The 14,040-nt window shown below is 38.4% G+C and overlaps 1 protein-coding gene across 4 annotated transcripts in view; it reads left to right on the top strand.

Annotated features, from left to right (window-relative positions):
* Mrtfb (myocardin related transcription factor B) overlaps nt 1–14,040 on the top strand; it is a 176,668-nt gene that overhangs the window by 110,006 nt on the left and 52,622 nt on the right. The window contains exon 1 of one of the 4 annotated variants that reach the window (XM_046440550.2): nt 4,026–4,427. The exons of the other annotated variants lie outside the window; for them this stretch is intronic. Coding sequence (XP_046296506.1) covers nt 4,307–4,427 — 121 coding nt within the window. The 5' untranslated portion in view covers nt 4,026–4,306. Of the gene's footprint in view, nt 1–4,025; nt 4,428–14,040 lie in introns of those variants that run through there. 4 annotated transcript variants of the gene reach the window in all.

Raw genomic sequence — 14,040 nt, 5'->3', positions numbered from 1 at the left:
TTGGCAGTGACATATCCGTGTTAATTTCTCAATACTGGTGGTTGTATTGTGTCTCTGAAGGAGAATATCCTTGTTTTAGGATTTATGTGCCAGAAGTCCTTGTTGCCAGGCGTGGTGGCACACGCCTGTAATCTCAGCGGCTCCTCTGAGGCAGGAGAATTGAGAGTTCAAAGCCAGCCTCAGCAATGGTGAGACGCTAAGCAACTCAGTGAGACCCTGTCTCTAATAAAATACAAAAATGGCCTGGAGATGTGGCTCAGTGGTCAAGTGCCCCCAAGTTCAATTCCTGGTCCCCCCCCAAAAAAAGAAGAAGAAGAAGAAAAGAAGTATCATGTCAAAACCTACTCACAAATGGTTCATGGGAAAAGGACTCTGAGTTTGAAATTACTTTAAATTGTTTTCTGGAAAATAGTAAAATAAATGTTCTTCCAGGCACCTTTACCATAGAGAATTTATTTCCTTTCAAAACTACAAAGATGATATAAACCTACCACAGGACAGTGTTTCCTTATTGGGATTATTGGGATTTTGGTGAAAGCAATAAGCTTACAGACAATCCATAAAAGAAGAAAAAATTTTAATGCACCCATATATACAGAATCAGTTAGTGGCTCGTATAGTTGTGTATCTACTCAGATTCCTGGATTTGTCACCTAAAGTCATTTGAGCATTTTTCAGGATTTAAGAGCAACATCCTAGAAAAGGGAATGTTTGAGTTTTTTGTTTTTATTGTTCTTTTTGCAAAGTAAGAATGTAGGCCCTGGAACCAGGCTGCCTGCTTTGGAATCCTGGCTACAACTTAAGGAAGATATCTGATTCTGACAAAGTATTTGATTTTTTTCCCTCGGTCTTGAGGAAAAATTGGAATAATAATGTTGAACTCACAAATCTGTCAACCGGATGAATGAGAAAGTACTTAGATTGTGACATGTAGTAAACATTCTATAAAGTTGGTAATTATTTCATAAAAAGTTAAAATGCTTTTATTAAATCATTCCAGTATGATTATGTTGGCTTTCTTTTCTCTTATCCTTTCAGAGGTCTTAAAAGTTGTGGCTTCTGCTCGTAAATCTATCCTAAAGATCAAACTGAAGTCAAGAAATGGGGCATAGTCTAAAAGACAATAGGCAAGCTAGGAGTGGTAGTGCATGACTTCATCCCAGAGACTCAGGAGGCTGGGGTAGTAGGATCACAAGTTTGAAGCCAGCCTCGCCACCTTAGCAAGGTCCTTAGCAACTTAGCAAAACCCAGCTTTATGTATATATGTGATGCATGACCAATGCAATTCTGCAACCTGTACACTCAGAAAAATGAGAAATTATATCCTGACAAATCCAGGAACCTGAGTAGATACACAACTATACGAGCCACTAACTGGTTCTGTATGTATGGGTGCATTAAAATTATATCATTCAAATGTATGATAGGTCAAGATCATTGCACTGTCATGTGTAACTAATTAAAACAAAAAATATGAAACTGTAAAAAAAAAAAATCATTTTAAAGGTTTGGGAGTGTAGCACCTGTGTGTTAAATCCCCAGTACCCAAAACAAACAAACAAAGAACAATAGATAATGCAGTGCAAAACAATGGACTTGGGTTTTGGAGAACTAACACTGATTAAATTCTAAGGCTGCCACATACAGACTTTATGGCATTGGTCTTGATCTGTAAAAATGTCTATTATGTACATATAATCATAGTGATCATAAGGTTTGTTGGTAGCCGGGTATGGTGGCTCACACCTGTAATCCCAGCAACTCGGGAGGCTGAGGCAAGAGGATTGGAAGTTCAGAGCCAGCCACAGCAAAAGCAAGGTGCTAAGCAACTCAGTGAGACCCTGTCTCTAAATAAAATACAAAATAGGGCTGGGGATGTGGCTCAGTGATCGAGTGCCCCTGAGTGTTCAATCCCTGCTACCCCCCTGCCAAAAAAAGGATTATTGGTGGTTGAGATAATCTTTGCAGAACATCTACTTGAGTGACCAACCTAAAGAATATCCTCAAGCCAAGCATGTTAGCACACACCTATAATCCAAGCAATTTGGGAGGCTGAGGCAGGAGGATCCCAAGTTCAAGGCCAACCTCCGGAATTTAGCAAGATCCTGTAGCAAAATAAAATTTTTTAAAAAAATTATAAAAGGGACTGGAAATGTAGGTCAATGGTAAAGTACCCCTGAGTTAACCCCCAGAACCTAAATAAATAAATAAAGTCTAATGCTTCTGACTATCATAGACCATAAGAAATTTAAGAAAAAGCTAAAAAGTGATATTTTAATTACTCCTTTAATAAAGGAGTAATTTCATTAGAAAACAAGCCTTGAGATCAGAGATAGCAGCAGAAGGCTTGAGGGCATGATTGAAATGTGTGATAAGCTCTTTACTGTTCCTGCAGAAGTTTAGGCATCCCTGGATGGGTTTAAGTTGCTTCAGAGGGTATTTCCATTGACAAGAAGCATGTCATGTATTGGGTAATGCCATTTTCAAGAGATGCAGGAGAAGGAAAGATAGCAATCTTTCTAGAACAGTGTGGGTTTAATGCATACCAGCCTTGGAGCGAGAGACACAGGACAGAATGCTTAGTCCAGCCCCATCTGTGTGAAAACCATGTTGATATTCTTGGCTTTAAAGATGTGAAGTTCTGCCCCACAGGAGAGTTATGTCAGTTGCATAATTAAAGTGTATTTGTACATTTTCTTTTTTTTTTATTATTTTTTAAACATTTTCTAATTGTAGTTGGACACAATACCTTTATTTTATTTATTTATTTTTATGTGGTGCTTGGGATCAAACCCAGCACCTCGCACATGCTAGGCAAGCGCTCTACCTGCTGAGCCACAACCCCAACCCTTGTACATTTTCTTTTAAAGAAAAAATGTGCTTGCTTTAGAGAATGCTTGTTCACCTCAAATTAATGGCTTTTGGCTATTGATCTAGGACATCTTTAGAACTCTTGAGTTTTATTAACCATTTTCCTGTTACACTTCCTTCTGCTTTAACTTATTCACTCTTTTATTTATTCATTTTCAACTTATGCCATATGTTGAAAACTCCTAATAGTTCGAGGCATTCTGCTGAATGTTAGTTCTAAAAAACTTTACAGAAAGAACACCTCATGGAACAGGATTCAGATTCTACTGCTGTTATAACCTCTGGTGGGTTTTATGGAAGCTCTCTGCAAAGGAGCATACTTTGAACCATTTTTAAAAACCGTATTATTTTGGCTACAGATACATACTTGGTGTACATGGAAACAGGCTTGTTTGCACATTTCCTGGACTTTCCAGACAGAGATTTCCTTCCAGCAGCATTCTTTATGCGCAGTGAACAGCAGTGTGTGACTTACATGAGAGGTTCCTGATATCCGTAGTTCCCATGAAATTAAACTTGGGCTGATGGCTGATTGAATCTGTTATGAAATAGAAGCTGGTGATGTTGTTGCTTTTAATAAATGGGAGGAGATTTTTTCCTTTAAAAATAAAAATCATGGTAATGTTCACTCTCTGAGCCGACTAGTGGCACAAAGGAAAACTGCTGCTCAGGTCTGACTCGCCAAAGGAAGAAAACTGCAATTACTAAACATTTCCCTGTTACAAAGAGCGTTGACCCTGCCAGGGAGAGCCCTATGCAACAAACAGCACACCACAAAAAGACTTCGGTAGTGCAGTGACTTGCTTTTCATCCAGCTATGTTAGTAGCAGGTTTATTCAGTGTGGTGCCTCTGCTTCCTCTAGATGTCTTAGCCTGCGTTTGTTTAGCTAGAGAACTTAATGAGTAATGAATGTGCTCCTCTGGCCGATACAAAGCATTTCCACAGCCTGCGGCTGTTTATGGAGAGACCGAGAAAGACCACAGGCAGCAGTTTGTCTCCTTAGGTATCAGCATAGTCTTCTTTTCTAACAACTAGAGGATTTATTTTTAACTGCTTGACTCAGTGTTTGTCAGATGATTCGGACCATCAAACTGCAGATTGAAGCACCCAGTGCGGGGGAAGCTGGAATGGCAAGAGGAAGGGGGCTGGCTGGGAAAAGGGGTGGGATTTTAGAATCGTGCCTCACAAGCTCTGCCTCCCGATGTGGGAGAGAGTCGAGGGTTTCCAGCAGCATGAGTGTGTTTGCAGGTCAATCTGGGAACTCCAGGGTAATGGCTGCCTTCAGCTACTTAAAGACATAGTTGCCAGCAATCGGGGTATTGTGAGGAGCAACCAAGGACTAGGGGCCAGAGTATTCCGAGCACCACTCTCTGCCATCCTGCCAACCGAGCCTTTCTCCTGCTGGATGTTGCCTGTCTCCGGAAGCCTCTCACCATGATCGATAGCTCCAAGAAACAGCAACAGGGTTTCCCAGAAATTTTAACTGCTGGAGATTTTGAACCTTTAAAAGAAAAGGAATGCCTTGAGGGGAGCAACCAGAAAAGTCTCAAGGAAGGTCAGTCTGTCTGTGGATAGGGACAGGATGGCCAGGTTCCCATTCCCATCTACAGGGCGAGCTTGTCTTTCTGCTTGCTATCCATGTGTCTGCTCTCTGTTCGCCCAGAGCCGTTTCGTGGTCCAAGTTCTGTGCAGTGAAAGCGTGAGGCACTTACTTAAGATTCATTAGTTGATAGAACTCCGGGGATTTTGCAATGATTGATAGCAAGGGGACTTAAGAAGCCAGTCTTAATTTTAGCAGAATCTTTCCAGGTTCATTTTGTATATTTTCTCATTTTTCTTAATTTTTTTCCTCCACCATCATGGTTTTTTTGGAGAGGACATTTCCTTTTCAGTATTAGCCAAAACACGGCTTCTTTTAAGTTTTTAAATATACAATTCCAAGGAAATTAATTTTCCCCAATTAACATGATAATATTTTATTATCTGAAGCCAATAAGGTAGCTAGCTCTTTCTGAATTAAATCCTAAAACGATGGATTATTTGGTTGTGATGTGCGCTGCATCATTTTGTTTTAAGAAGCATAAAAACATTTGGAGTTTGTTTATTTTAACAAAGCAATCAAAGAATAAGCTTGTACTGTCAATTATTCTTGTTGGTGACCACTGCTAACACATGTACCTCACTGATTGATTTTTTTAAATGGCCAAAGATATGGCATTGCTGTTCCCTGTCCTGTCTAATCATACTGAAATGTGGCAAGCCCTATGCAAGGCTGCTTTGCTGTAGCATCCAGAGGTCTAGGGCTATGGTTTAAGAAATTCAGGGTCTGTAGAAAGTAAGTTTTTCCTAAATTTGAAACATGAGGGCCACCTCTACCAATTTAATATGAAAATTGTTTTGTTTTTTTTTTTTTCATCCTCTTTGGGAGACACAGACCCCCATGGTAACTCTTTTTTTCTTTTTCTATGCTTCTAGCTCCATTAGCCACCCCCTTGTCTCCCCTCTGGCTCTTGCTCATTTTATACAGAGACCCAGAGTGTAAATGTAGTTTGTCAGCCTAAGTCGCTCTTTGAGCTTCTTCCAAAAGCTTACATCTCCTTTTCTTCTGTGAGGCATTTACAATGGATGAATGTGATGACAAGAGTATTACAGACTTAAAAGATAAGAAACAATAGCTGGACTTGCTGGGGTTGAACTACTTTTGGGTATGGGTAGAAAAACACCTAGATCGAAACAAATGACACACAATAAAATATAAATAGCTGTTGCTAAAAACTGAACAGTGGGTTGCTTCTGCTTGTGCACAGCATGCATTTATTGTAGATTCTTATAAAAATCAATGCCAGTCAGATTTTTAGGACACATTTCAGGAGACTCATTGAAAGGAACTTAAAAATTTTTAAATGTTAATTTAAAAAGTTTAATAAGGCTTATCTATGTATCACTTATGTCAAGTTTAAGCACTGAGCTTCTATTAATACCATATATTGAAAAGAGGTTTTGTGCTACTTGAAAACCCAGCAAAGTAGAGGAAAATGAAATAAGAGAAATAAAAAGAATCAAAACAGCCAAGTATGATTAAGGAGCTTAGAAAGCAAGGATTAAAAGTAAAAAGACAGGGAACGGGGGTGTAGCTCAGGGGTAGACTGTGTGCCTAGCGTCTTTAAGGCCCTAGGTTCGGTCCCTAATACGATAATTGGTAAGTAGGTAGATGAAAACAGGGTAGGAGTCAACAGCAAAGTAGAGCCGAGATGATTACATAATGTATGGAGTCTTCCTAACAATTCTGGGGCTTATACAAGAGCAGTAGTATAATGTTGACTGAGCAAAAGAACATGGACTGAGCGAGAGGTCCTCAGGTTCAGATATCAAGACACAGCTTACTAGTTTTGTGTCGCTAGACAGGTTCCCTGCTCTGAACCTCAGTTTCCTCAATTTTACAAAGAGGATATACAATATTAACTTCTTACTATTTTTATGAGATACCAGGTTTAATATCAATTTCTCATCCTCCCCTCTTATTTACCTTATTTTAATCCTTTGTTACTTTTTTCTTCTATTTAAAATTTGGTATATAGTTTCAAAGTAGAAAAGTAGTCTGTATATTATTGTCTGGTAAATTCATAGGTATAAAGAGGTAGAAGAAAAACTTCTATGTTTCAAAACATTCCACAGAAATGATTGATAGTAAAATTCATCTGTTTCACCACAGTTTTCACTGACAGGATTTTGATTAATATCTTACCAGATCATATCTCTGCTCATTTTTTGCAAATAATACAGACTTATATAAGGTGATCTGCTAATTCAGGGAAATCTTGTGGAAAGCTGCTTTTTTTTTTTTTTTTTTTTTTTCCTTAATTGGGAATCATTTGAAATGACTTTGTTTCCTCTGAAAAACTGAACTTCAGTGTGTCACAGTTACTGCCTGCAGATTGACCATCAGTTGTCAGCTTAAGAGGTTGGCAGACAAAATCAAGACAAGCTCCTGGGCAGCTTTGTCTGCTTTTAGGTATTGGGTCATATGCATCAGTTGTGTTAATTCCTGAAGGACTATGATATGATATGACAGCAGTTGTTCAAAGATCTCTGAATGGTTTCAAAATGCCCTAGAGTTTAATTATGCTGTTTTGTCAAATGGGACAAATACACAAGCAACTGTTAATACTGCCTCATAGTTTATGCCTCCTTGGTTAAGGGACACTTATTAAAGGTGTTATATTTCACATCAGTATTGTTCAGTTTTCTAGTCATTGTTGGCAAGGTTAGTTTTTGTTTGTTTGAAAAACAACCTCTAGAATTTTTTAAAATGTTTGAATTGTAAGTTTCTCAGTAATAAAAGAAGAATAAATGTTAGTTTGATCCTAATCATATGGACACCAATTTGGTCTCTGGAGTTGCCAACTTATAACGACTCTAAGGGACTGTAAGTGTACTCTGCTTCTTACTGGCTTGCTGATATTGAGATATCTTCGAATTCCTGTAATTATTGACAGTGCTAATTGTCTGAGATTATTGTGGGATAGGGGAAGAAAATATACTTTGTAAGAAATAATCATAGGAGTCAAGAATTTATGTAATATCTTAACAAGAAAATGTAGTAATACATTTTGGGGTTTCGTTTTGCTTTTGTGGTGCTGAAAATCAAACGCAGGGCCTCTCGCATGCTAGGCAAGCACTGTACCATTGAGCCACATCTTCAGTCTGAAGGAAAGGTCCTACGTTCACCACCTATGAATGAAAAGTTGTCATCATATGCCAGGGAATTGTTTGGACAATAAAGCACATCACCTCACAATTCTGTTAATGCTTACATAAACATTTTGATAAATACCAACCAACATGTGTAGTTGGAGAACTTAATTTCTGCTCCAGGTGAGAGTAGCAATAAAAGTCATACATTCCCCTGAACAAATTCAAAATAGTGCAGTCCCTTTAAATTAATTTCTTTTTTCAAAGCAGCAATAGGAAATCTCAACTTCTATTTTGTCTCCAAAACACTTTGAACAATTTCTAATTATGCTGAACACGAGATTTAAATTTAATTTCTACAGCTGCAACCAAGAAGGATGTTACAAATCACTCTGTGACAACAAAAAATTGATAATTATGAATTTTCAGGAAAAATCAACTAAATTGAGATGATTTAATTTATTTAGATAAACATTTTAATATGTCATTGAGAGAAATAAATCATAATTCCATTGCTACAAGTAAGTTATCTTCCATATTTATCAAAGGTAAAATGATAGTAAATGAAATTAAAAAAGGAAAGATTGATATTCCATATAAAGAGCTCTCTATTGTTGAAAATAAGGCACCACAGAAGGAAAACTGACTTGTGTATTAATTTCTTGGGCTTAAAGTGCTCTAACAACCCCAAAATGCAGTGTTCTAATCACTCAAATTGCAGCTCTTGCTCAGAACACACTCAATTGGGTACTGTGTCTTAGGCAACTGTCCTCTAAGAAGTGACTCGGAGATCTGGGCTCCTTTTATTGTGTGGCTCAACCACAGCATGGGTAGCAAGGAGGAGCTACAGATTTGGGGGTATCCCCACAAACCACATTCTCAATTTTGCCATGGAGTTGCAAAGAATAGCTGAGATAGAGCATTTGAAAGTTTGTGGTAGTTGCCCAGGAAACATGGAGTAATTTAATATGTTGTGCTGGGACATATCTGTGGTAGATTTATTTAGAAGAAAATGAACATTTGACATGTTTTGAGTGATCCTAGAAATATAGGTTATAGTGACAGTATAGTAATATAGATTAAATATCTTTGCCAAAGCACCAAAACTTTGAAGTAATGGAAATAAACATATATAATTCTACCTGAGCTTTCCACTAGCCACAGATAGGCATTTAAATTTAAAATAGGACCTGCATTTGGTTTTTGTCATCTGCCACTTGAAATGAAGCTGGGTATGGTGGCATGTACCTGTAGTCCTAGCTAATCAGAAGACTGAGGCAAGAGGATCATTTGAGACCACCCTGGGCAACTTAGTGAAACCCTGTCTCAAATATATAATATAATATGTTCAGTTTTCTACTCATTGTTGGCAAGGTTAGTTTTTGTTTGTTTGAAAATTAAATTTAAATTTGTTTGTTTAAAAATTAATTATTTAATTCATATATATATATGAATTAAATAATTAAAATTAGAAAAAAATTAAAATCCTGCTCCTCAGTTAATTTGCCACATTTCAGCTACTGGGTTGAATTGTGAGATTGTCAGCTGCTGCCACTAAAGTCTTCCATCAATGAGTGTCTACTGCATAAGGCTGCTCTAGGCTTTTCTCCTGACACCTGGCTTTGCAGGCCCAGAGTCTCTTAAAACTCAGTTCCTGTGCCATTTCCTAAAGACAGTTACTTGATCTCATCAGCTGAAAATACTTATTTTCCCCTGTATGTTCCCCGGAATTTTATCTGAGTCTTTTTATAGCATTTCCCCATAGTCCATTGTGATATACATCTGTCCTGCCTTTACTATTAAATTGTAGCAATTGTTGGGGATAAAATTGTCTGGTCCACTTTTGTTCCTCATCCCCAAGGTCCTGCCTCTCACAAACATGTTGTTATTATAATGCACCAAATATTTAAAGAATATTATGCCCCATCATTTTAAACAGGATAGAATGATTTGAGCTACTACCTTCAGATATAATTTATAATTCAATTACAAGTTAGTGGCTTACCCAAAATATAATGGGTTGGGGCCTGTAAGGCATTGCCAAGATGTGTAAGATTGCTTGCCTGGGCTAGGTAGAATTGTTAGTGTTTGGTTTTTGTCATCTGCCACTTCGTGCTGCTCTCCCTATCCCAATGTGCTGCTCTGACCATCTTTAAAGTCAGCAGCCAAAATATAATAATGGAATTCTGATGCTGTTGTTGATTCCATTAAAATTTATTGAACCACAGTGGAGAAGAAGATAAATAAATAGGCAACGAAAACAAAATAATGTTACAAAATCTTCTATAAGTATAGTATGCGAATTTTGCAATATCTGTTTAAATTTATCTGGGTATTTTTTAAAAAGAAAGTTTGTGAAAATAGGAGATGTGGTGTTCATATTCAGATAACATACAGGTAGAACAAAGAAGCAAAAGATTCTCCCCTCCCAGACATGATTACTTTTGATATAGAATCATATAGTTTAATTTTTATTGGAAATAATTTTATTTAGCAGAAATGTTCCACATAGCCCCATGGTAGATGTTGTAAACCACTACATTCAAGGAGCTCATAGCCCAACAGTGAAAAAATAAGTAGAAGTTATACACACACACACACACACACACACGAGAACAGAAGAAAGCTATATGCTTTGGTACAGATGAGCAAGGGATGGGCCTCTCTCCATTCCTGCACAGCTCTCTACTACCCTGATGTCACCCATGGGCCTCTTATTTCTTCCCATCAAACATACTTTTCCAGGATTTCCCATCTCTGTCCAACCAGCAACTCATGCTGGTAGCCTTGACACTTTTTCTTAACCTGCTCCTCACAGCCTGTCACCAGATCTGTCACTTCTTCCTCAGGGCAGTGCTTCACCTCTCCACAGCACAGCATCACTCAGGCAACGCCCCTTTCCTCAAACAGACAATTGGCAGGAATCTGCCCAAGCAGAGAGCTGCAAACTGATTTCTCTCCCCTGCCTACAGTCCTGCCACTTTGGTCCATCACGCTCCAGGGACACCAAAGCAGGCGTCTTGAAATGAAGGCTTACTCAGTTGGGCCACTACTTCACACCCTGTAATGGATTCCCATTTATTTGTAGGTAACAAAATCCAAAACCCCTGAGCCAAAGGCCCTGTCAGTCTCCAGGAACGCCCCTCCACTTTCCCTCTAGCACTATTCTTTCAGAACGCCTGTCCTGCCCACTCTGTGAAGCCCTCAGCTCAGCCTTCACCTCCCTGCAGGTGCCACCTCCTCACAGAGGCCTCTCTGTACCAGCCCCTCCTCAGACCCACCTGGATTCTCTTAGTCCTCATAAGCAACCATCACGATCATCTTATTAAGTCTTCATCTCCCTTCCAAATGGCAGGGTCTCTGAGAAAAGGGCTGAGTCTGTTTTGTTCTGTGTTCACAGCTCATAGCCTGGTGCCCGTGCTTCTCCCTCAGTGAATTCTGTTTCAGAGAAGGGTACTATCTCCAGTGGTGGCTCATCAGGAACATGCTCATGGGCCACTGTATTTACCCCAATTCCATCATCCAAAGGAGAAGGGGTGCTTCAGAATTGCCACTTGGCCCCGGTTAAAGTCTGTGTGCAGTACTGGGATAGGCATTGAGTGCCTATATCTGTATCATATTTGTCTCTCCGCAGTAATGTAGTACACTATCATGACACCAGTCTGCTTTCATTATAAAAAGTTTCAGAAAAATACTGATTAAGCTTGACACATTCATTCTTCAGTTATTTTCTAATTTCCTTCAATGTTTTCTAATTATCAGGGCTTTTTAAAAAAAAATAGCCTTTTTAGTGGTGAAGAGTATACACTTAGAACTCCTTTGTGCCTTCCTAGTTGTCTTAGTCTGCTCAGGCTGCCATAAGAGAATACCCCAAACTGTGTGGCTTAAATGACAAGAATTACTTTTCCCACACTTCTGGAGCCTGGAAAATTGGGTAGGGTTCATTTTCTGGTGAGGGTTCTCTTCTGGCTTATAGCTTTGCTGTGTGTTCACGTGGCGTTTCCTTGCTGAGTGCACAGGGAGAGAAAGAAAGAAAAGGAACAAGCTCTCTGGTATTTCTTTTCATAAGGATGCTAATCCTATGGAATAGGGCTACGCCCTTATGCCCTCATTTAACTTTTCCAAATACAGTTACCTTGGGTTCAGGGCTTCAACATATGAATTTGAGAGGGACTCAGTTCAGTTTGTAACACCAGTGAATTTTTACTGGCACATACAACTTTTTCTATTGGAATTATAGCATACAGATTTCTTTTTAAATAGAGTCAGTGTGATTTAAAGCACTGTTGAGGTTGTTTGATACCATAGCCAAGACTTAATAGAATAGTGGGGCATATTTCTTTTTTGCTTACTAAATTTATTTTTTAAGAAAAACTACCTTATGGAAGCACTGTTTATTTTCCTAATTCTGGTTCTGCTTCTCACTAGTTGTGTGGTGTTGGATGAGTGCTTACTTTCTCTGTAAAAATAAATATGGGTATAGACTAAGGAGTGGGATAGCTGGATCAAATGGTGATCCCATTCCCAGTTTTCCAAGGATTCTCCATACTGCTTCCCATATTGGCTGCACCAATTTGCAGTCCCACCAGCAATGTATGAGTGTGCCTTTTTTCCCACATCCTCGCCAACACTTATTGTTGTTTGTATTCTTAATAGCTGCCATTCTGACTGGAGTAAGATGAAATCTGAGTAGTTTTAATTTGCATTTCTCTAATTGCTAGTGATGTTGAATATTTTTTATATATATTTGTTGATTGATTGTATATCTTCTTCTGAGAAATGTTTAGTTCCAAAGCACACTACAGGGACAAAGCCACATCAATGTTTATAGCAGCACAATTCACAATAGCTAAACTGTGAAACCAACCTAGATGCCCTTTAGTAGATGATGAATGGATAAAGAAAATGTGGTATATACACACAATGCAATATTACTCAGCCATAAAAGAGAATAAAATCACGACATTTGCAGGTAAATGGATGGAGCTAGAAAATATAATGCTAAGTGAAATTAGCCCAAATTTAGTCCAATCTCAAAAACCAAATGCTGAATGATTTCTCTGACTTAAGGATGCTGATACATAAAATGTTTCGGGGGGTTGGGGGAATGAGAGGATTAAATGAACTCTAGATAGGGAAAAGGGGAGGGAGGTAGGAAGAGGGAAGGGATTAAGGGTAGTAAAGATGGGTGAATGTGATGGTCATCATTACCGTAAGTGCATGTATGAAGACACAAAGAATGTGACTCTACTTTGTGTATAACCAGAGATCTGAAAAATTGTGCTCTGTATGTGTAATATGAATTGTAATGCATCCTGTCGTCATACATAACAAAATTAAAAATTAAATGAAAAAATAAATATGGGTACCCACCTTGAGAGGTTTCTAGGAGATGAGGGAATTATACATAAATCTCCCAGGATGGTGCCTGACACATAGTAGGCCCTCCTAAATTTGAAAGCTCTGTTTGCCTTACCTGGCCATCCTTTCCAGACTGGGGCAGTCAGAACGATTTCTAGGCTGCTGAAGCAGGCGAACACAGGGCCATTTCTGAGTGTCCAGTCTCTGTCAATTGGTTAGTAAGAATCATTTTTTACCTACATTTATGGAATCTGTGAGTTCTGACATGCATGTTCACTGCCTAGAATTACACTTTTTCTAATTTATTTGAATTGAAAGAGTGGAGCAATAAATTGTCTACATTGGAGCGTAAACACCGAAACCCATATTAACAGCAGAGTCTCTTGCATGTACTACTTTACAAAACATGCTATCACAATACCTGAACAATGCTTGACTGTTGTGTGTGGCAAGGGTAACTGGGTGACCCTCCAGGCTTTGCATAGCTGCTTGGTCAGTGTCATTTGGATCATTATGCACAGTTGCTATGACGTGAAGATAACATACAACTGTGACATATTTCAGATTTTTTATGTTTTGGTGTGCTCATTGCACTTATGTATATAGATACACAAATGCATATATGTGAAGTGTGTATATATTTACGTATATGGAAGAGTATGCATGTATGAGCCCATTCCTTGAAAGAAAAACCAAAATACTGAGCCTGGATCAAGTGGCCTCAATACAGCAGTAGGTACTTACTATTCTGGGGGTGGGAAAGGAGGGTCAACAATAGTCTCCTGTTTTTTTCTGTTTCGTTGTTAATTGTTCTTTTGTTCTTAGAACCGATCTTAAGAATTTCCATTAAGAAACTATAGAACCTTTTAGACAATGTATATTTGCCATTACAGAATGATTAGGAAACAGAGCTTTAACCCTAGGCACCTCTGCCTAGAGCTCTGCACTGTAATTCTAATGCAGTAATAGGATGTAGAATTTTTATTGCCTCCCAAATAAGAAAAAAAGGTATTAACTTCTTTTGGAACAATAAGTTAAGAAATCTAGAAGTTCTGATGTAGAACACATGGTTGTTCTTTTTTTTTTTAATTTTTTTTTTTAATACTTATTTATTA

This window comes from Marmota monax, unplaced genomic scaffold, assembly GCF_021218885.2.
Source record: "Marmota monax isolate L192 unplaced genomic scaffold, Marmota_monax_Labrador192_F-V1.1 WCK01_AAM20220418_F8-fsc00035, whole genome shotgun sequence".
Lineage (NCBI taxonomy): Eukaryota > Metazoa > Chordata > Mammalia > Rodentia > Sciuridae > Marmota > Marmota monax.
The sequence above is the reverse complement of the archived record's forward strand: the minus strand, read 5'-3'. Positions and strand labels throughout refer to the sequence as shown.